This window comes from Oryzias melastigma, linkage group LG3 (genome assembly GCF_002922805.2).
Source record: "Oryzias melastigma strain HK-1 linkage group LG3, ASM292280v2, whole genome shotgun sequence".
Lineage (NCBI taxonomy): Eukaryota > Metazoa > Chordata > Actinopteri > Beloniformes > Adrianichthyidae > Oryzias > Oryzias melastigma.
Genome location: NC_050514.1, coordinates 16554002 through 16576796, shown reverse-complemented (window position 1 = coordinate 16576796; position 22795 = coordinate 16554002). Strand labels below are relative to the sequence as shown.

At 41.0% G+C, this 22795-nt stretch overlaps 1 protein-coding gene across 2 annotated transcripts in view; it reads right to left on the bottom strand.

The window, feature by feature from the left end:
• Positions 1–263: 263 nt before the first annotated feature.
• Positions 264–22795, bottom strand: part of sox6 (SRY-box transcription factor 6) — a 123125-nt gene continuing 100593 nt past the window's right edge. For both annotated transcript variants that reach the window (XM_024295627.2, XM_024295628.2), the window contains exons 11-17: positions 20894–21043; positions 18771–18948; positions 18505–18692; positions 9811–9916; positions 2588–2761; positions 1699–1915; positions 264–570 (exon numbers count right to left, since the gene is read on the bottom strand). In XM_024295627.2, coding sequence (XP_024151395.1) covers positions 264–570; positions 1699–1915; positions 2588–2761; positions 9811–9916; positions 18505–18692; positions 18771–18948; positions 20894–21043 — 1320 coding nt within the window. The remainder of the gene's footprint in view (positions 571–1698; positions 1916–2587; positions 2762–9810; positions 9917–18504; positions 18693–18770; positions 18949–20893; positions 21044–22795) is intronic.

Below are 22795 nucleotides of genomic sequence, written 5' to 3'. Positions count from 1 at the left end.
AAAAACCCACATGTAAATTACCGCAACCAAAGGCCTTACACTTCATGACCTAGGAGCTTTTGATTCTGATGAAGCCATGGCTGCATGCAGGCTTTTTTGTGATATATCGCTATAAAACCAAAAATTAAAAAAAAAAAAATCAAATTTGTGGTACAACAGTTTTTGCTTGCTTATGCTCTTTCCCTCACCACCATCAGCCCAGTCCTCTGGGTCTCCTTCTGTGTGAATGGTGTATCTGCGTTAGTCTATTCAACAGAACGGTCTCAGTTGGCGCTGACTGGCTCTTGTGTGTCGTTTTCACTGCTATAGTCTGATTTGGGCTCGTCCTCGAAATCTTCGTACATGTCCATCTCGTCCTCCCCGTTGACCGGCTCGCTGTTGTTCGCCATGGCGCTGGGCTCTAGCTTCATGTTGTAGGTGCTTTGGATGACGGGAATGGAGGGCTCAGGACTCGCTGAGGCGCTGGAGCACTCCGACGTCATCTGAGGTGAGGGTGTGGTGGTCGCCATGGTGATTGCCCCTGGGTAGACCATACTGGCGCTGGTGGTGATGGGAATTTGTGGTGGCTGCCTGAAAATATGAGTAAAAAACTGCGTTTATGACCCATTGTTTGAATTTTAAAGAAACACAATGGATGATTAACAGAAGTTGGGAGAGTAGGCTTCAGATCCTAAAGAGGGAGAAGTTCTCTGCAGATCTGTGAAAATAATTTGGGAAAAGAAAGCCTCTCCTGACTCTGTCTGTTTTAGATTGCTGAGAAATACTACCCAGTTTATTGGTGACATAAAAGCAATTTGTGGTTAGAGCTGCTCTTGTCTGCTGCTGTGCTGCATGATTGATGCTCCAGCCACTGAAGCTTATGACTGACATGGGAACACCTGGAGAAGAGTTCTTCTCTTAACCGCATACAGTAAATAAAAGTGTAAAGGCTCAGACTTCATGATCCTACATGGTTACAGCTCTAACTCTGTAATAATATGTGCACTCAATTCAACGACTGCATTTGTATGAAATAATTCAATTACAGCTGTTGAAAAACTACTGGAAAAACCCATATCTCCAAGAATCCATTAATGGAGCTTAAACCAACCCTCCTTTTAGTGTTTGTATTATGTGAGACAGGGTCGGACTTACCATTAGGCAAAGGTAGGAGATTGCTGAGCACTTAAAGTGTCTAAAATACATTTTGTGCCTATTATTATTATTAAACTTTGTCACAAAAACACCCCAAACGGTGAAAGACTAATCATGTGAAATGGTTTTGTCCTCCCCTGTCGCTCTAAAACAATGGCATATTCCAGTCAACAGCAAGTTGAAAGACTCACAAGTTAGCTAGCAGAGAGAGTGTTGCCAAACTGGGCCATTTTCAGCTAAATAGAATTTTTAAATCCTGATTTTGCAGGAAAAAATTGCTTTAGGTGGGTGGACATAATTTGGGATCGGTACGGCGTGTGGTCAGGGGGGCACCTGCCATTTTGTGATGCTTAGCCTACTAATATTGACTATAAATATGTCTCCAATAACCAACCTGTTCCATAAATACAATTTGTATGATTGATTTCTTTCAGTAAGGAAGTTGTTCCACGTTTTAAGTAATTGCCCCAACCTCCTAAGTCCACCACTGGTGTGACAGACTTGTTGCAGTCAAAAGATGATACTATTTTGGGATAAATCATGGCAAAAGCCTTGTGCACGTACCCCACAGTGAAGAACTGTCTCATCTCTTGCCGCCGAGAGCGCATCATCTGCTTATACTCTCCGATGCGAAGTTTTTTTCCGTCAATAATGCAGGTCCTCTTAGGCCTGGGCTTGTACTTGTAGTTTGGGTACTTCTCTAGATGGAGCTTGCTCAGGCGAGCCTGCTCTTCGTAGTATGGCTGCTTGTCCTGGTTAGACATGGACTTCCACCGAGACCCTGTCAGAAGGGGAAAAATCAGATGTCACTATTGATGTTTTTTTTGCACAAAGGAAGTTCATAAATAATCACATAAATTAATAAAAATGTGCGCATAAGAGGGCATTCTTTACTGCTGAGGGTTAGGCTAATTAAACAGATCTATATATCACGGTTTAAGCTCACAAGCAAAGATTTATGAGCAATTCAATATCAACCTCTTGATAGCAGTGCCATTGCACATTATCACAGAGGAGGAACGCGCTCTGTCCCCATTGCCAAACAGTGAGCAGCACCTTGTGAGTGTAGTAAATACTACAGCTGTGTGAAGTGGTCTACATGGGCATGGATGACAGCCCTTTTACCAGCTCTGATGTATGGACTTTAGTGCTGAGGGGACAAGATCCATTTAGTCTCTGTCATTTTTCATGACAAACACTTATGGTAGTGATGGGCTATAAATCCATCTGTATGCAGAGGTGAAATGATGCACAGTGGCCTGTAGGATAACACAAGCTCGCTCCAGCAGACACTAGCTCATGTGCACATTTCAGTGAGTAGTTAAGCCACAAATGTCGGTTTGAGGAGTGAATTTTAACATTAAAGTGAATGCACAAAAAAAAAAAAAAAAAAAATTAGAACAGTTTCTTGATCTAAAAGCATCAGCAGTCGTTTCTGATTTAGTGGACTTACCCAAGATTTTGCTTATATTGGAGTTGTGCATGTCGGGGAAAGCCTGGAGGATCTTGCGCCGCTCATCCTTGGCCCAAACCATGAAGGCGTTCATGGGCCGTTTAATGTGGGGCTCATTGCTGTTCCGTCCGCGCGACTCCCTGAAGACCCGCGCCTCAGCAGATCCAGGGCCTCCTGTAGGCCAACAATAATAAGGTTGGGGTTTATCTGCAGAGCCATTGACTTGCCTGGACCCTGGAATAGCCAGAGTAGGAACAAGAGAGAGCGAGGCGAGACATTGATTAAATGACAAGCCAAGTTTGAGCTCTCCTTCGTCTCTCAGCGTGACTGCTATCATCATCATCACCATCATGGTTATTGTGTCAGATGTGAGCAGGGGATGAAAATCCTCCTTAAGGAATTAGATTTTCTATGGAGTAAAGTATCCGACTGGACTGTTTTATGTGGTGGAAAAGTGAATTGTCAGTTCACAGAGGATAAACTCACTTCACTCTCAAAAGATGCAAAACTGTTGACTACACAGATACTTAAAAGTTTACTCTGTAAGTCTTGCTTTTTCTCAAGCATAAAGATTTCAGTTTGGGCACGTAAAAAAACTGCCAATCTAAATAATATATGAGAGAGCCTTTAAAAATAATAACATAAAAAAATCAACTGGGAAGCCAAACTTTAAATAGCATTCTTCAAAAGTACATCTTACCATATGCAGAAGAAGCACAAACATTTATTTTCTTCTTTTTTTTCTATTAATTTTCTCACTTCATTGCTGTTTCTCCCAGTGTGTATGCACACACACACACACACACACCCCCACACACCCACACACACTTTAACAAACCAGGCCTGCTCCTCAAAGTGCTGTTTCTCAATCAGGGCATTCACAATCAGCATAAGAGAGTTTCTCTCTGTATTAAACTGTACATCAGAGTGATAATGATTTCTGTTTGCATGCACATTTGCTTCCTTTTATATGTAAGATGTGAAAGAATTAAATAAAAGCAGTATGAATATTTAAACAAACAAAAACATGTTGATAAACAAGGCTTGAAAAATAAGACAAAAAAAGCCTTCCATATGCTACGATACATCTTTAATGATCTCAAATCTGGAAAAGAAAGCTTGGGATGACTCATGCATATTTCATCATCCACATGTGAAGCCTTCTCATTAGACCACTGCGCGAGCAGTCTTGGCACATGTTACCTGGGGTTTGATTTCTATTATTATTTCAGTTGATAAACAAAATCAAACTCTTAACGAGTAGAGGAGAGTTTTGCAGATACACTGAATTTCAAAACCCCAACTTTTTTATTCTTATCCCATAAGAAATTACTTTTATTATGTTTTTTAAACAGGTTCTAATAAAAAAGCTCCATTATTTCAAGTTAAAAGACAGAAATTTCTGGTTTTGGTTTGAATTTGAATGAAGGAATGGGATGGCTTTACAGTACAAACAATCCTGACTGTCATTACTTCATCTTTATTGGTAGAAAAACATTTTTTTATCTTTGACATTTTTTGTCACAGCATGAAATACATCTTCATGCAGTGACACAGTCCCATTGGCTTTATAATAGGGGAATTAAGAGGCCATGAAATCAAAAATGCTTGTTTCTTTTCAAAGTTACAAGACAAAAATGTCCCTTTTATTCCTATGTCTTTGCCAAAAATGCACAAAATTCATCTAAATCTTTTTATCTAGCTTTAAAAGTGAATATTTTGTCATAAGTTTTTCTTAGTTTAATTATTTTTGCACAAAATTTCATGTGTTGGAAACTTTTATCTTGATCTTGACATCTGATGCTTTTACTTTGAAACTCTTTTCTTTCAAAACAACAAAATCATCAAGTGTTTGCTCCACAAAATAAACACATAGATGTTTTTAGGCACATATCATATTAAAATTTTTGACGATTCTTGTAAAGTCTGCATAAACCTTTTTCTCTTTTTGCTTCTGCCTGCTGGAACGCCACAGGGCCTAAACCCATCAAGAATCCAGATATAATACACTACCTTTGCAGCAAGCGAACCCCCCGTATGTTAATTTCATTTAGCATGCACTCACTGTACAGGATAAATTGATTTCACTTTGTTTGGTTTTGACAACCATGTTTATTGTGCAATGAAATGTGGTGTGGCGAAGGGTTGACAGTATCCATCAATGCAGGGCAATCTGCTGACTGCCGGGGCCAGATGAAGGTATTCATTAGCTCAGGAGCGCAGCGCTCACTCAGACACGACAGCCAGTGTCTGCACCGCGGGATCGCTTGCTGTAATTTACGATGCCTCCCGCGCCATTACTCTATCACTGACACTGATTCAGCAATTTATATACTGGTGTGCATGCATACGGGCAGAGGTGATCTTCTTATCGGGGGTGGGGGGACAAAACAACTGCCTGACATCACGGTGTGCCACATCCATAGTTAGCCAGGAAACCAGCCACGTGACTGGTTTCGTTGAAGGGAAACTCGATGAGCCATGTGGTTTTTTTTCTCACATAGCTGCACACGTGGAAGACGACAGGCTCCGTCAGTCCTGATAAAGAATCGTCTAAGTTTTCTAGCTTACTAAAGCTGGAGGCTGCTCCTGCAGCGCGGCCTAAACACTGACCTTTGACCTTGGAGTAATAGATTCCATTTATGGTTAATCTGCCTAATCAGAGTTTGATGTTAACGATTTTATCTTATCTTTCGTAGGAAATAGCCAAAGCAAGATTTTATAAGTGGGTAATAATGTATTCCCGTTAATTGAGAATACAGTGATCCCGAATTTCACATCGGACGTGGAAGTGGTGTGCGGTATCCGCCTAACCCCCAGTTCACTCCAGACATGTATTTTTCCGCGACAGTCCACAGTTGCTTCTGCTTAGCTTTTTTTTTGCCATCATCAGACACCAAAACCACATCCCCCGCTCCACAGTTGATCTGTGTGTGGGCTCCGATACGTTACGGCTCCGATGCGACCGCCGGAGTCTTTACGTAAAATTAAAAATGCAAGAGGAAACTCCACTGCATACAATCACCTCCAACCTCTGCGATCTGGCCTCTCCAGCGCTCCAAATTCATTTAGTTGGGTTCAAATTTTTGTCGGACGCCGGAGCTGAGTCACAGCACTTTTTTGTGAAGTTGGGTCTATTAACGACCTAAATTGTGATAAAGGGCGGATTATTATGTGAACCTACGTGAGTTCAGAGTTTCGCGACGTCGACAGCAGAGCCTGTACTTACAGCCATCCCGTTGCCAAAGGGAGATATCTGGCGTGGCTAGACCGCTCCCACATCGCATCTGATGTAATGCTAGCCGTGGGAGCCCAGGGTTAGTGTCTGTCTGTCTGTTTTTTTGTGATGTCTTTATGCGTTTATTTTCAAAGATACAAAAAATATGATCACATCTGTTGATTTGTGAAAATGTGGTTATATTTTGAAAATTGACCGGATTTTCTCATTTGTTTTGGTGTAACTTCCTTCCAGAACTGACACAGATCACTTACGGCTCGCACAAACAACAGACCAGACGCCAAAAGGATCGCTGTACGGCACAAGCCGGTCGCAGAGGACCGCGATACTTTGCGTCTGGTGTGAACTACACCATAGGTTAACAAAAGTGCCGAATGGAAGCTGCCTCCATTCCACGCCGCTTTGAGACACTCCCACGCAGGAGTTACAATTATCTGTGATATAAAACCCCTTATTGTGCACTTTAGACGCTATTCTCATACAAGAAAATATATTTTTTACACTTTTCTCTCTCGACTTTTAAACCTTCATAGAAAACAAGTCCAGTATTATAACATTTTTTAAAAAAATTGATCGTAATAGAAGATTTAGGTAAATTTAGGCAAACTGAATTAATTCTGTATAGGAGACGAGACACAGAAGAGATTGATTGACAAGGTCTACAGCCAATCAGGGTGCAGCACATTGTTCACTGTTTATAAAAATAGCAAAAAATTAGTTATGAAAAAAAACAAGACTGCAATATTAAAAGGAAACACTGTATTTTCTATCGTTTCTTTTTTGTATTCATGTCACTGCTCTGGGATTTTACAACCTACCATTAATTATTATTTCTACAGTAGGGGCAAGCCATTTAGGAAACAGTTAGTTAGGTGTGTGATTGTGTAAATAAACACAGATGTTTAGCAGTGACAGGACCAGGCCCCCTGGGTGGCAGCTGAGCGGAGAGAGAAACAGAAGAGGGGCTGCTTAATAGAATTTATTGTGATTCATGAAGCCCGCAGCTCAAGTGTGACAGAGTGATATGAGAATCCCCCTTTTAATTTGTCTCTCCTGGAAACGCCGCAGATGAGCGGCATGAATTACAGTGAAAAAGACAAATGCGTGTGCATGTATGTGTGTGTACGCGAATAAAGAATGAAAAGAGAAAGCAAATAACGAGGAAGCAGGGAGGGAGAAAATTGCAACGAGAATGCTGTGCGTCCCCCAAGCGGGTTGCACCTGTGAGCTGCAGGCTCAGACTCGACTCCTGCTAGAGGGTAGCGCTGCTCCAACTGCCCTCTCTCCTCCGCCTTTTCTTCTCCTAACTCATCTTTGTTCTTTCGTCACACAAATTCTGTCACCCAGGAATCTGCTCGAGAGGATGAGCCTCGGTTAGCATGCAACAATTACACAAACCTGCCAAGACTCCCTGTTGGGATCAAATCTAACACCTCTGACTGAAGGCATTTACTGCTGACAATCGAGCCTCTCCCCTCAGAGCAGGATCAGGCCAGATTAACTGGTGTGTACGGGCTAAACACTCTCTGAGGGACCGTTGCCAAATGAGTTCCTGGCATTCTAATTAAACCAAATGAAAAGTAATAAAATCTCTAAAATAACATGTCAGATGGTTTTGTTTGACAGCTGAAATTGTTTCAGTATAGAAGTTTTGGACTGTCCTCATTTCTTTCTTAAACATACTTTTCCTTCAGTTAGATTCCTTCACTCTCTAATGTTTTTTTTACAGCTTGCACAAAAGTCAAAGTGTGTGATCACAGAAAGTTATGAACATATTTCGTAATTTTTGTTCACTTGAAAATACAACTTTCTCATTGATTGTTTTGATGAGCTATTGTGACTTTTATACATTTTGTATATGATTATCCATCTTGTTTGAAGTGTCCTTTGATTCCCTTGGCCTCAGAAAAACCCCAAAAACAGCTTTGAGCAAATATGAAGAAAGTCATGAGTGATTGCTCCCAACAATGCAACACACTGTTCTTTTAATCTTATTTCAGCAGGGCTTTGCTAATAAAAATAAAATGCTTCTGATTGATTTGATATTATTAGATATATAATTTATATAATCCTCTTGAACACTACTTGAGTTGTTTTCACATGTTTTAATGATGGAGAGGGTTTGGACAAACCTTCATAATTCCACAAATTCACAAAATAGCAGCCTTACTGGCATGAGAGCTTAAAACGATGCAACAAATGAGCGGTTTACTCTTGCCTATTTCTCACAAATTTAAAATGACAGGAACCCTCTGCATTCCTTTGCCCTTTTTTTTATTTTTACTTTTAGTAATCCAAGTCAATCGTATTTTGATTGCTCCACGCTTGGTAAATATTAGCTCAGGAAACATAAAGCTTCTGTGAACCGCTGGATAACAGATGCTGGTTGTCCACTACGCCCGCTCAGTGTAGCTCCTGTGTTCTGTAGGGAAAGCAGCTACACACCAAGGGGCTTTCACACCCGACGTATGGGTTGGGAGTTACTCCCAGTAATTTTCCCTTACAGGAAACACTAAACACATGCAGTTTGTCTAGATCTGTTCTGCATAAAGCATGTTGAAACTCAAACGTTTCCAAAAATATTTTCTGAGCTTTTACTTAATTCATCAGAAGGCCATTTTTTTTCAATGCATAGAAATTATGGTAAAAATAATTTAGAAACAACACATTTTGCACTTCTATTTAAATCAAATATTCATTTGAGAAAAATAATAAAGCTGAAATTAATATGTAGTGATGTTTTATTGAAGATCCCCCAGAAATAAATTAAAAAGCATGTTCTGCATCACTGACAAAAAAAGCACGTTTTTTTTGGTCAGTGATGCTTAGAACGGCAGGCTGATGTATATGTGTTTTAGGATAAAAATACTAACTTCAAATTAAGAATTATGCCTATCTTTCAGTCCCCCTACATTTAATCCTGGAAAAAGGACCTGTTCCCTTTGCTAACCTCTGCCTAACTCCACTGGGAACACTGGAGTGAGGCGTCTAGCTGCAGCCTTTCCCTTAGTCATGAGCAGGACTTAAAAGAACACGCATGTCCCGATGCATGCTCTGTTTTCGTCCCGACTCCACCGTGGCCACAGAGGGAGGGTTCCCACCGGGAGAAAGAGCGCTGAAAACATCTATCTGAGGAGCGAGACGGGTGGGACCAGATCCTCTGCCGTGGCTCGCATGGGAAACATGTCAATGAATCCACCTCAAATTCTCATTTTTAAGATTGGGTGTGATGTGAAACGAGTCACACTTTTAAAAAATGCTTTGATCTTCAGTTGTAAACAATATTTTTCTGGGACTTTTTTTTTTGTTTATTTGATTTTGTGTTTCTTATTTGTAAAAACTGTGTGAGCCCATTATGCTAAATCATTTCCTTCTGTGTGAAGAAGAATTTTCCGAAGAGCATGGGTCACAGAGTCCTGAGAAAGATCTATTTTTTTCACTCTTTGAGGCATCAAAGATGAGCAAGGGCCATTTCATCCGCTGGTATGTCTCTGAAGTGCCATGGAAACTGCCACAAATATTTGTGCCAGACAAACACCGCTCCACTGAGGTACTCCCTGCTTCGAAGTAGGAGCCAGCTTCACAAAAGCAAATGACGCTTTGTCACATTGGTGTAATCAGAATTTACACCGCTGTGCCTGGGACCTTAAACAAGCACAACAGCTTCAGGAGGTGAGCTTGGAGACAAGCCAGCTTTGTCCTTAGGCACCCTTGTCCTCCACTCACCTACCTGTGAAAACCCTGGAGCCACTGCTGATTTCAAACAGCGTTCACCTCAACTCCCACATTCCTTTCACACAAACCTACTTGTTTCGGCACACAGGACTCTCTCCATCTAATACTGACAAGAAACGTCAAACAAAAGTTTGCCTTTTTGTGTTTCAAGAGAACAGAGAGGCTTCTGCACATACAATGTGCAAAACTGGTTAAAACTAAAATTAAGAAATTAGCCAAAAAATTTGAAAAAATTGTGATATGGCCTTACCGTCTAGATCCTCTGGTCTGGTGAGATCGATAACCCTGTGGCCAATCTTTCCTTCCTCTCCCAGTTTACTGAGGTGCTGCCCGAGGCTTTCAAAGTGTCCCCTGTCCTGTAAGAAAGAGTCAGGAAAATGTAAAAAAAGCAAATCATTTTTTTTTGTATCCAGAGAAAACATTTAAAAAAGAAAAGTAACCCCATAAGGATCTGAGGATGAATAGGAAAAAGTGTCTTTGATAAATGCAGGTTGTTTTGACTTCAGCTACATGCAGCTTTTTCCCTCATTTCTCCATTCAGCAGCAGATATAATGGATAACAGGAGGCAGGGAGACAGTGAGGGCCAGGGGTTCTGTAAATAGATTTACAGAAGGATACTTTGTGATCTGCAGCACACAATGAGGCCATGGCCCTCTTTGCAGTGTTCAGATTTTCCTCTGTAATCTTCTCCTTACATCCTCCTTCCAGTCTACGGCGCCCAGAGCTCAAAGCCCATCATTTATTCAGAGTTCATACTTTGCCGAACACACCGTGTTTTCCCATTTGTCATGTTGCTTTTGTGCTCAGATTAAACTTGGCATCATGTTGTACTTGACGCACAATGAAACCCTGTCATTCAGCACTCCGTGACAATATTAAATGTCATGTCCGTGTGCATTTACAGAATAAAATAACAGCTTTCGGGGGCTACTGAATAGTTGCTGCACATTACACTTAATGTATTATGCAAGGGGAAAGTGCCGACTGCTGCTGGCTCCATTGTTGAATGACCTACTTCCTCAGTGAATACACAGGGCATTAGCAAAAGGCTGTCTTCCTCTCTAAAGACTCAACTAGGAGATGGACACTTTGACTCTGCATGATACAAATAATCTCCGCCTCCCCCCCTTTAAGGTTTTGCCCGGATGACACTAAAAGCAGGCATGTTGCCACCATTCACAAAGCAGTTGTTTTACTCTCAGGGTGTGTGTTCAATCTCTGGCAAAGATGCAGTGTGTTGCTCTGACCTCGGCATCTTCTCTTTTGTAAAACATCCTGAACGCACGCTCAGGTAGAGTCGCCATACATTACTAACAGCCCTCCGAGCGCACGCATTATCACATCTCTTTTGTGTAGTCTTCTTACAAAGAATTTTACAAAGTAAAAAAAAAAAAAAATGAGTCTCACGAAACTGATTTTGGATCAATTCAATCTCAAAAATATCTTAAAGACACACTGGAGGATTTTGGAAAATATATTAAGATTTTGTTTAACCTTTTTTTAACTTGGAAAAATATGACAAGATGAAGATAGTTCAAAGTCCATTTGAGGCCTTTCAGACAAAATTTTGATTTTCCATCATCCTTTTATTTATTCAAGAAGTATTTCTTAAAAGAAAGAAGCTAGGAGAGGGGGCAGGAAAAGAGCCCGGCAATTTCCCATCATCCTCGAAGAAGCTCTCATTATTTATGACCAGCTGAGTGATTCTGATGTACAATTAACCACTACCTGCTTATGGCCTGTGATTAGAGCCTGTCTGACTGACGGCCCTTTGCTTACTTAAGTGTTTTCTAATTATGACATATGTGGTGGTCCCTGCTGGGCAAGAGGACACTTTGTAAAGAGAAGATCGAGTACGGCGCCTTTTCATGGTGTCACGTTCCGTGTAACGACACACATGCACAAACGTGCACGTACATCCAGCGGTATCCATCACCCAGCCACATTATTGCTCTTAATGAAAGACGCTAGCAGCCTGATGACAAAGTGACGGAAATGTGATTAGCTGGATGTTGCTGCTTCAGATGTTTCTTGGACAGTCCACGAGGAAGACACAGCTTTCATTGGAGCTGTATATCTGTAATAAAGTAGTCATTTCATCCCTCTTCTGCGCTTCGTTGGCCCCTCTTGATCAATCAAGTCCTTTTATAAACTCATGATCATTAAGCATCATGTTGGGCTGAGAAATAGAGAGGGTAGGAGCCATCCATCAATGCATGTCATTAATAAGTAGTGGAGTGTTGAACGTCGGCCTTCACAGCACTAACTCACAAGATCAGTGAAGATCAGCACATTAGATTGGAACAACACTGAATTAAACTCTTGTCTGAGAATCCTTTGATGTTGCATAACTTCTCACATAATGGCTGTGTAGAAAACAGAGTTTTTAAACATATATTTAGTCCTCGCTTTGACTTCTAGAACCTAATCTAATTACAGTAAGTATTGCTTTGTTGCTCTGTTAATTATTATCAGACTATCTACCGGATACGGAACCACAAATTTTCATAAAACTTTATAGACTGAGCTTAATATACTTATTGGTTCTACGTTTGATAATTTACAACGCTGTGTTAGAAATATAGTTGAAACTGAGGCTGTAAATTATCTGCACAGCACCAGGGGTTTTTTGTTTAAGGGCTGGAAAATATTCAGCCAACTAATTCTTCTTTACTGCCCACGCATCAAGTGCTGTGATAAATTAATGGCAGTTTTATTATTTTATAGTGTCATTAAATTTTTACTGATCACTCTGACAGGGAGGAGTAGCAAAGGACATGCAGGATCTGTGGAGGCTGGCCATTTGCGATGAGAAGGCTGCAAAAAGGAAATCCTTTTAATATGGGGAAATGGCTGGTATTAAAGGGACACAATGCATGGATATGACAAGTGAACGCTTCCCTGAAAAATTATACTTTTGACTCACTGGAAGAAAAAAAAACATTGAAGTATATCTAACCACCAATGTCAGAATGAGGGTGACCAAAAGAAGAGGTAAAGATAAAGAAACAGGAAACAAAAGATGTAGCAGTGCACATTATTCCCTACCCGCTCTGACCAAAACTGCTGGCAAGCTACCGGTCCCACCCCTAAATGAGTTCAGCATGCATGCTGTCCATACCACAAGTAAAATTACAGCAGTGCGCGCTGAGCAGTAGCAGACTGCCACCCACAATAATTTCATCCGCCGTACATGCGCCTTCGTTGTTTTCAAAATTTGGTAACACGTGTAGTACTTGTTCTGTTGTGTGAAGTTATGAGCCAAGCCGGAAGAGCCACGACACAAAAAAACGCAGAAGACGGATCGAGGAGATGGCAGAGTACACCTCATTCTTGGATGAGGGAACCCAACCGGCTTTGTTGATGTTGTAAAGGGAGCTTTAAACCACAGAACATGTGCAGAAGGACTTCAGCTCTGCCCACATGGGGTGTATTCTGGGCAGATGTGGGTGGCGTGTGGCCCTTTGTGTTGTGCAGGCTCCTGCCCTGTATTTAGGCAACACACTGCAAATCCTTTAAACCCCGTCACTCTCTCCTTTGAAAAAAAAGAAAAACTAACAATATGTACTTACATTTGTTTAAATATGAGATAACTTAAACGCTGAGTCAGCGGAAATTTGTTTGCTTAAACTTTGACTCAAGGAGGATATCTCTTGATGTTCTCTGTTACAGTGAGTCAGATTTGTAATTCCATCTTATTAAAGCTTTTTTAAAAGGAAAATAAAATTTTTATTTTTGTCAATTTATTATATGTACACAACTATTTTTTTTAAATGACTCTGATTATAATGTCAAAAACATTTGGATGGCTTTTAACTGATAATCCATAGTGAAAATACATGCTATCGTTTAAAATTGGCTCGACTGGATTCAATGTACTCCTTTTAAAGAAAACAATAAAATTATAATTATAACTTAAGGTACTTTCTTGAAATCCTATAGCAAAAGCTAATGTTCATTCTTTCTTCTGTAGTTTATATTTCCTTTAACAGCTGTGCAACCTAAAATAGCCACTTTATATTTGACAATGTGCAAAACTAGCCCTTGTTGTCATGCGCACCTGGCATGTGGTAAATTAAAGGCAATGCATGAGACCACAATGTAGGGCTTTGTGTACCCAGTGTCATTCACCACTGTGGTCTGCAGCTCTTGAGTGAAGACTCAAGAGTTACTCGAGATAGTCTCCGACTAAAACCCTCAGCGATCTGTCCAAGTCCTGATGGAAACAAAGACTGCGCTTTGACATCAGCTTCTCACAGCCCGACGCCTCATCTGGTTTTTATTTTCATTGTAACCAGTTGCAGTGTTATTTATAAGTCTGGAGCTTTCCAGTGGCTTTATACTAGTTTTGAACCATTTAAATGTTAAGTAAATCCAGCCATGCGGTCAACCTGTGGGTCCTCTCATATGGGCTGCTGCTTTCTCTAACCAATAGCTGTCCTTCTCTGCTAAAGCTGGCGTAAGTAGCAGCAGAAGCAGCAGCAACAGCCACAAAAGACTGGCACGTGTTCTAACAGTACGCAGAGATGGAAATCTGCACTCGTTCTATTTGTTCTCCCAGGGCATCGCCTCATTTGTTTAAAACAGTTGGTTTACATGAAGTTGCTAATATTGTGTTTGTAAAAGTGTGTTTATACAATATGTAAGTTATAGACAATGTATGAGTGTGCAAAATAATCTTATCTGGGCATTCTGGAAGCTTCTGGTTAATTGTTTAATTGAGAAAATACGTTATACTTTCTGTAAGATATTTTGCAAACATTTTTTATGCACTGCAAAATGAATAATGCTTTATTGTGCTAAACTCAAATATGCTGAAGAAGTGAATGTTTGACAATGAATTCTGGGACACATTCCTGACGGGGTTTGGACATAATGTGCTTTTATGGGCTTCCAGTCATTGGTGATCCAGAACAGTTTACTGACTCTTACAGAGAACAAAAGCTGGACTAACGCCTCACGTTTTTTCAAATCTTCCAAAATGCTAGCAGGGGAATGAAAACAAAAAATAACAGTAATGCTACTTTTGGTGGAAAAAAATATTAGCTCCTGTATGACAGTGACAAAACCGAAGATAGCTAAATTTTGCAAGCTGCTCTTTTACTGCCTTTTTGTGTGTGTGTGTGCAAGGCAAATTCACATAAATGGGGGACACTTAAAAAAAAGAAACAAAAAGTTCTCCATGTCAAAAGACACATGCAGAAAAAGAGAAAAAGCTAAATGCCCCCCAAATTTACAGTTTGATGTCTGTCTGAAGCAAAAGAAAAACCTTGACCTAGGAGCCTGCACTCAAACACACACACTGCACTCCATCCAGAACCTTCCATTATTTTTATTCATTTGGCTAAAGTGAACAATTGGACAAAGCATTAAGGTAAGCAATCTTCACAATAGCACTTGCTGGCTACAGCCAGTCACTGAGACCTGAGCATAATCTAATTTGGATGAGCAAACCCCCGTATGCCAAGGATTTACACTGCAGCCAAAATGCCTTGCTTTGCAATTTCCAAGACAGGAGTCGAAAAGGAGCGGAAAATTGCTTCCAGGGCTGCAAAGCAGACAGGGTTATATTTAAAGTCTTTGTGAGGGCTTTGCCTGAAAAGAGGCCTGGCATCACACGCACCCACATGCTCACATACGTGTGTGTGTGTGTGTGTGTGCATGCACACACAGATTTTACACAGTAACCACTACAACCAATAGGTTAGAAGTCTGGATTTTGTGGAGCACATGTATAAGCTCCATTTGAATATTTACAGGCTGAGCTTTGGGATGTAAGATATGGACAATTGGAGTCATCAATACTCAAGGAAAGAGCAGTTCAATAGGTTAATACACTGACCTTTCCCCTTTTGATTCCAGTTAGGGACTTGTCAGCAGAGGAATATATTTCAACCTCTGAGACATCAAATAGCCTTTTTTAGACCTAACATGAGATCAATTGATACCTGAGCAACCAAATCCTGCAGGAGGAGGCATACATAAAAGCTGGAGGGGATAACCTGATTCATTTTAGTTAGGTAGCAACTCACTGTTTGATTTTGCTTAATTATATACGTGTTTGCTACTATTACAATATCAACAGGAATACTTTATAGGGTTCCTGTCTTTAAATTAAAGGTTAAGATTTTCCCATTCCAGTTGAATTTCAAAATGTAATTGAAACACACAGCTTCCATGGCACTAAAGCATTTTTGTGCTGAGCCAGTGGAACCGCATAGCCGAGAGTACTCTGTCTCTGACCTCCTGTCTATATATTCTAATAGGCCATAAATGCTGATGACAGGCAGCGATATACAGCCGCTGAATCCCTATACATGGACTGTCTGAATCAAAACATGGTGGCACACATGCTTAATAGTTTATTCGTCCGTAACCCTGAAAATCAGCGCGTCCAGTTAGAGCTTCGGTAGATAATAGAGGGAAACGGGGGTAACAAATGGGCTCGGATGGGCTGTAGGCACACTGCTTCTTTCGAGGTAAAAGCTTCCACCGGGTGAGGAGGAGTTGGTAAATAATGGAACAAAGTAATTGCCCTCTGCAGACAATAATACTTTTACATAAATATTTCAAGAAGGAAAATTGCAGAAGTGTTATAAAAGGGCTTTATTGTACTGACGGGATATAGTAAAAACAGACGAATAAAAGAAGAAGCAAAAACATCTGTTCCTGTAAAGCATGAATATTTTACATGTCCTCGGGTGAAAGGCTTGTATTCTGTTGAACAGAGCATCTGATTTTGCTCATGCTTTCCTGAGTCGACGGCCAGGAAGGGAGGGAAGGACAGAATCATAGCGATAAAGGTTAGGGAGGAAGGCATTGTACTATTCAGATACACTTTGAATGGAAAGATGAATTGATCCATCTGTAAGGAGCACTTAGACCCACTCCTCTGCCTGGTCATTACAGTGGGATAAATCAATATTTAATATCCCCTTCTTACAGCCACACTGAATGATCTTAACCTCTCCTTAATCCCATTTATGTTACCTTTCCAGAATCTTCTTTATGTACGCTCTTACTATGATAAACTTCCAAACAAGAAAGTGGGAGGGGTGGCTATTAAAGATCACACCGTATTTATGTCAGGTGAGGCGTTTACTTAAAATATTAATATTCGGAAAATGACTAAAGTGAAAGCTTTTACTGTATCTGAGGCATTCGAGACCTTCTGGTTTTGTTGGTGTGTTGCATCAGCAAAAAAACTCTCCCTGTTCATTTCACAGCTGAATTGTGCTTAATTGTTCTTTATGGCAACCAAAGGATGAAGATGACGAAGCACTTTTTGAAGATGTGTGAAGAAGATGGACACATGACAAGTGAGAGAGTCGATTGTGAGCAGTAAGGAGATGTTCCTTCACTTAGGTAGGTCTTTGGCATTGACTTGTGTGTTTTCTGTGGCGTGCAGAGTCTAAAAGGCACCAGATTCCTCTAATTAGTTTATAGCACTCTTTTTTCTTTTTTGCAATGTTGGTTTACTCTTGTACTCAACACCCGCACACACACACGCCATCTCCCTCGTCTTTGGTGGCCAACACAAACAAAAGGCAGATTACAGGTGAGGACGGACTGACTTTTTTCAAGTAGATCCCTTTGGTTGAAGCCAGGGGCTTTTTTTTTTCTTCTCTGGAATGATGAACACTGCTTGAACACAGGTCGAGTCTAAAATTCCATAAAAACAAACCGACTCTCACAAAAGAGTGAACGGGGAGTAAGAAAAGGCGTCAAGCTCCACTTACTGAGCACAATGAAGCTGTAGGTGTGCTTACTCTGGAAACAGGCATTGTTTAGCTACAGCCTTCAAGTCATGACAGATTTGACTGCTTGACTGACCACAAGTGCACCTTCATTTTTCAGGCAGGTTTTGGAGGATCGGGGCGAGGGGGGGGGTCTCAAAATGATTGACAGTAAAAAAAGAACAGTTTCCTGCAAATTCATGCTCAGAACTCTTTATCTAAACACAAGTATTCTCCTCTGAGAAGGAGAAAATCATTTTTTTGTCAAGGTTTTATAGCCGTTGGCTGTAAATTTGGCAACACTTATAACAGTTCTTTGTCAGTCCAAGAATGAGATAATGGATTGCTTTTTTTAAAAAGTGGTTTGGAGGCCCGCGAAGGGGATGAGAACAGGAGATGTCTCGTTTATTCCCCTCCTCTCCTCTGCACCGGTTTATTTGCTTCATTTCAAGCCGAGCACAGAAGATTGTCACCTGCATAAACAGGAATCTCCTCCAAACACCAAATTAGGGGGAAATCAAAATAGAGATTCATTGACTTTTTTACATATACATTGACCTAGTTGAGGGTGTTGGTTGAAAGTGTCAGGTGCTGAAATATTAATGAGCATCGCTCCCAGTTTCTGCCTGCTCCTCACAGCCAACTGGCAACATGGCATCAAGCTGAAAAGAGGAGGACAGCTTTTTTCTTTCCTTGATTGACTCATTGATTGAAGATATTTTTAAAGGGAATCCCTGGGAGTGTGTGCTCCTGGTACAAAGCAGCCCCATCCCGTGTCAAGGGACAGAGAGGACTGCAAGTCGGCTTTAATTGGGCAGAGACTTCAGAGTCTTCCTAACCCACACCGGGCACTGCCATGGCCTTTCACGGCCCTCACACCAACATCAACAACGCGGAAGCCTCTAGACACAAACACACAAACATATTCATGCTAATTTGAGTAAATATACATGTGCCCCCTACGCTGTGCCAGCTCTTATCAATACGACCACCCTGGACCTGGATTAAAGAAAGTCATTCGTTTTAGGATTTATCGCTATATCAAAATCTTTCACTTCTTCAGTCGTTTCTTTTCTAAAACTACTTGCAAGGAAAGCCGAAACTCTTGTGGTCTGCTGCTTATTTTTTGATTCATGGAAAAAAAAATGTAGTATGGATGACCTGGAACGGTGATAAAACAGAAGAACTAAACCAGACCGGCTCTAACCTTGTCGACTCTGCAGTTATTGAGGCCTACTGAACCGAGGGAGGACAGCTTCGCCTCCATGCCCTGCTGGTGATGTTGCAGCTGCTCCCTTTGGATCTGCTCTCTCATTTTCCGAGCTTCCTGGATGGCTTTCATCACTGTGTCCTGGTCTCCGAACAATGCCGTGGAGTTTAGGCTGGACAGAATGTCTGCGGAGACAGCGGGCACAATTACATACAAGAATGGGTGACGAGAATGCTTTTATTTATTGAAGTTTTCAGTCTTACCAAGAGAAGACCCCCTGCCCAAGCCTCCGAGTGGGCTGGGGATGCCACTCTTCCCGAGGAGAGTGTTCGGGCTGCTTTTACTGCCCGGGAAGAGATTTTGCGTTGGAGACGAAGGGGATTTGACCATTTCTGCTGTTTTGGGGCGAGCAGACAGGTTGAGGGGCTGTGTTCCCTCCTCCTAAAGCAGCAGAGATAGGAGTATGAAAGAAGACAGATGGGAATTCCCAGACAGCAATGTTCTCCTCAGTTACTGGTTAATTATAGGCTCCCTATCCTGACCCGCACTCCTCCCCCCCTCTGATTCCTTCTCTCCTTTCCTCTCCTCTTCTCTCCTCTCCTCTGCGATCGTCCTCACAGTTGCCCTGCGCCTTTGTTCACGCTAATTAAAGCAGATTCTCTCTCTCTCTGTACATCTTCATCTGTTCTGCCTCTCCTCCTCCCTGCTCTCTGTGTGTCTGCTCTCCGGTTCGAAGAATAAATAATGACCAGATAACGGCAGTGACAATGATCAAAGACAGCTGTTTCATTCATCAGATGTTGACTTGCATTATCTACTTCATTAATTTTTTTTCCCCTCATTTGTGCATGCTTGGTTTTATCATGCGCTTTGATATGTCTTTTTGGTAAAAATGCGGAGTGTGGAGAGGCTTTTATAAGCTCAAAGGAGGATGCATTTGTTTTGTTTGCCTGTTTGCTGAACTAGTTGCAGCTCTTTTAGGACAGTTACTGCTGTGAGATGAAGAGCGACATCCTGCCATTTCAAACACTTTTAAGCCAAGTTTGAGCAGAGAAACTCAGAAATGTTTTATTTTCTAGGGAAATCCATTTGGATTAGACCAACATAAACAGCGAATTACACTATCAACAGTTAGAACCAGTTTCAAGAAATAAACATCCAAATATTGCAAGAAAAAAACATTCTTATACTAAATTCTAACGTGACTAAAAAGTATAAAATTCCAATATTTTCTTTGCAGAAGATAAAGGACATTTGCACTGGATAAATCTCCTTGTGTACACAGCAGTCTTTCAAGTCAGATTAGGGCTCATGTTGTCAGTTACACTATTTTTCAGAGCCCAAGTGTCTCCTTGTCCAAACATATGGCTCAAGCATAGACTGCCCCAAGGCCTTGTTATTACTGTGCCAATAACAGTTTGTCAAGCAGTGAAGCCTTAAACAGACAAACAAAACTGAAGGCAATCTGCCTCCACTGGAGTTTGGACAGAGCTGGGGAAGGATGCCAGTGTATGTTTGCCATCGATTTATTCATGTTTAATTCATTTTATTGAAAGCCCTTAATTGCGATGAATTTTACAATATATGTTCTATAGAAATGAGCAGCTGTTGGACTGACTATTATATTAAGGAATAAAAAAAAAAAACTATAGTCATAGGATGAAACAACTGTATTTTTTTGAGTTTGATGGAAATTCCAGAAGACAGGAAAACTGAATAGTTATCGACTTATAAGAGGGAGCGGGTGAAGAAAAGCTGGACTGCTTTCCCCCGCCATGATTTATTGTTTTCCTCTGTTCCAATATCACTAAGTTAAACTTCTTTGGATGGTTTTGATTAGGGCCTAGTGAAAGGGAATGATGTATGTAGCCTTTCTTATTACCATTGTGCCAAACAGCAGCCAGCAGCAGGGAAGGCAATCTGCGTTTGGTTTGTTCACTCGACAAAGAATACAAAAACTTCTCATTCAATGCTTTACTTTTATCAGCAGTTGATAAAAGTTTCAACTGATTTATGGGTTTCTATAGTATTTCTGAAACAAAACAACAAGATATGTCCTGATGGAAACAAAAAAATATATATATATGCACAAATATATCACAGGGTAAGTGTGTGTATCCACAAATTACTGGTGTGGAGCTGTTATAGCTATAGCAACCATGCCCACAGAGTTTTGGTTAAAAAGAGAGGGCCTTGTTAAAGCTGCAGAGATGGATGGTCTGTAAGAGGCTGGACCACCAGCTGGCTGCAACACTGAAGTAGCAAACATTGTAGGTGCTTGTTTTTTTTTTTTTTCCTTAAATTGCCATTTAGGTTAGGCTACATCAAGTACCACTTAAGGTTCAGCCTGTGGGGTGTTTTTTCTTTTTTTTTTTAGAAACTGTACCTTGACTTGAGCAATGGGGCTGGAGGAACTCTTGTCATTCTTCAAAGAAGAAGGAGAGATGGGCCCACTGGCACCGAGGGGCTGGGGGAGTGGCGGCATCTTGGCACCAGGAGAGACCTGCATGCTGGCAAAGTGGGCGGCATACAGTTGCTTTTTGAGGGGGAGAGAGAGAAAAACCCGCAAGGCGTTAACATCCGAATCCAGCAAAACATTCAAAGTTTTATATTCTGTCTTTTCCTCTCCCTAGAATCCCCACCACCACCACCACCTCCCCCGTACCCCCTAATCTTTTACGTTTCCCCTCCTTCCATGCGGCTGGCAGTGAACCTCCATCAAAGGTCTTAACTGTATTTCAAAGGGCTGAGCCCAGAGAGAGACAGCAGTCTTAAAACCATACAGAGATGGCATTCAGTCAAAATACATGGAGCCTCTATTTTCCCTTCATCACAGGGATAAGTTTGCAAGTGTGTTTGCAAAGTGCTCTAGATCTCTTCAGCTCCTATTGAAGTTCCTGGCCTAGGATTTGTCTCCACTCTGCCATGAGAGGCTGCCCCACTCCACAAGGAACTTCAGTTTTGCCATCATAGAAAAAAAAACACATTAAATACACATTGTGGAGTCTGAACATAGAATCTGTTCTGAATTAGCAGCATTAACAACTGATGGAAACAGGGTTAAAGTCTTAAAATTCAACCTTTCTTACACATTTGAGGTGGTTTTACAGTTAGGTGGAGCCATTTAGATGTAAATGTTGCAAAGTTACAAACTTCTGAAACACATTTTTAGCCGAAAGAAAATAAATCAAGTGACTTTACATTGAACCTTAGACCCAACTTTGCTATTTCTAAGACTTACCAAGATGCATTACTGTGTTAGTCAGCTGTTAAAGATAATCTAGTTTCTGTTTTTCCAGCCAATTGGCAATTGTCTCATTTCCTGATTTGACTTTTCTCAGGCAGCCCACTTGGGTAAAAAAAAAAAAACTTTACTGTCCTCACCTCTAGTGCTTTAAATGAACCCTAAAAAAATCTCTTTTTATCCATGCACACATCTGCAGACACAAACGCATATGTGCTTCCGTAAGAAATGTTATCGCTGCCACATAAGCGGCAGTACAAAAGGTCCATTCTTCCAGGGGACCTCGGGATAACAACAGCACATGGGCAACGGAAATGACAGACTGATTATGTTCCCAAAATGATAGCACTGCCTCCATCTCCCTCACAAATGCTCTTTTGTCTGAGACCAGACGAGACACAGGAGCAGACCTAACTTTATTTTCCTCTCACCTGACCTAAACTTATTTAAGGTCAGCAGAAAATGTATTTGTGAGTTAAAGAAAAGTGGCAAAAGGAGAAAAAAAAAAAAAACATCTCGGCCCAGCAACTGTCACTTGGAGCTACAAAGAGGTCTCAGTGTGTCTGCTGGACAGATGTTAGCTAACAGGCCTGCTGATGGGCAAACCATTGACCTTGAGTGGGAAGAACTTTATTGTCCCGGAAAAAGAACATAATTAGGCTTTTCCTCAAATTGCACACTGTCAGGGTGCCAGCACTGATTAGCGGGTCACTGCCCTGGGGTGAGACGCAATAGTCACCCTTGTTACCAGGAAAGTTCAAAAACTCATACAACAATAAATACAATCAAAAGAGAGAGGTAGGTGTAACCTAACGCTAATATAGAGAAAAATCTGTTTTACGGGCTGATGGCTTTTACTTAAAGCCGACCACAACACGGTTAAAATGAAAAATGTACAGTGGAATGCACAATTCTATGTCAAGAAGTAAGAAAAAACAGTTGACAGGCTTTGGTATTTTTATGAGCAAGCAGTGCTCTGTCCAGTAAAAAAAACAGTATTCTATAATTATCATTAAATGTCATCATACACATAATTTATTCTAA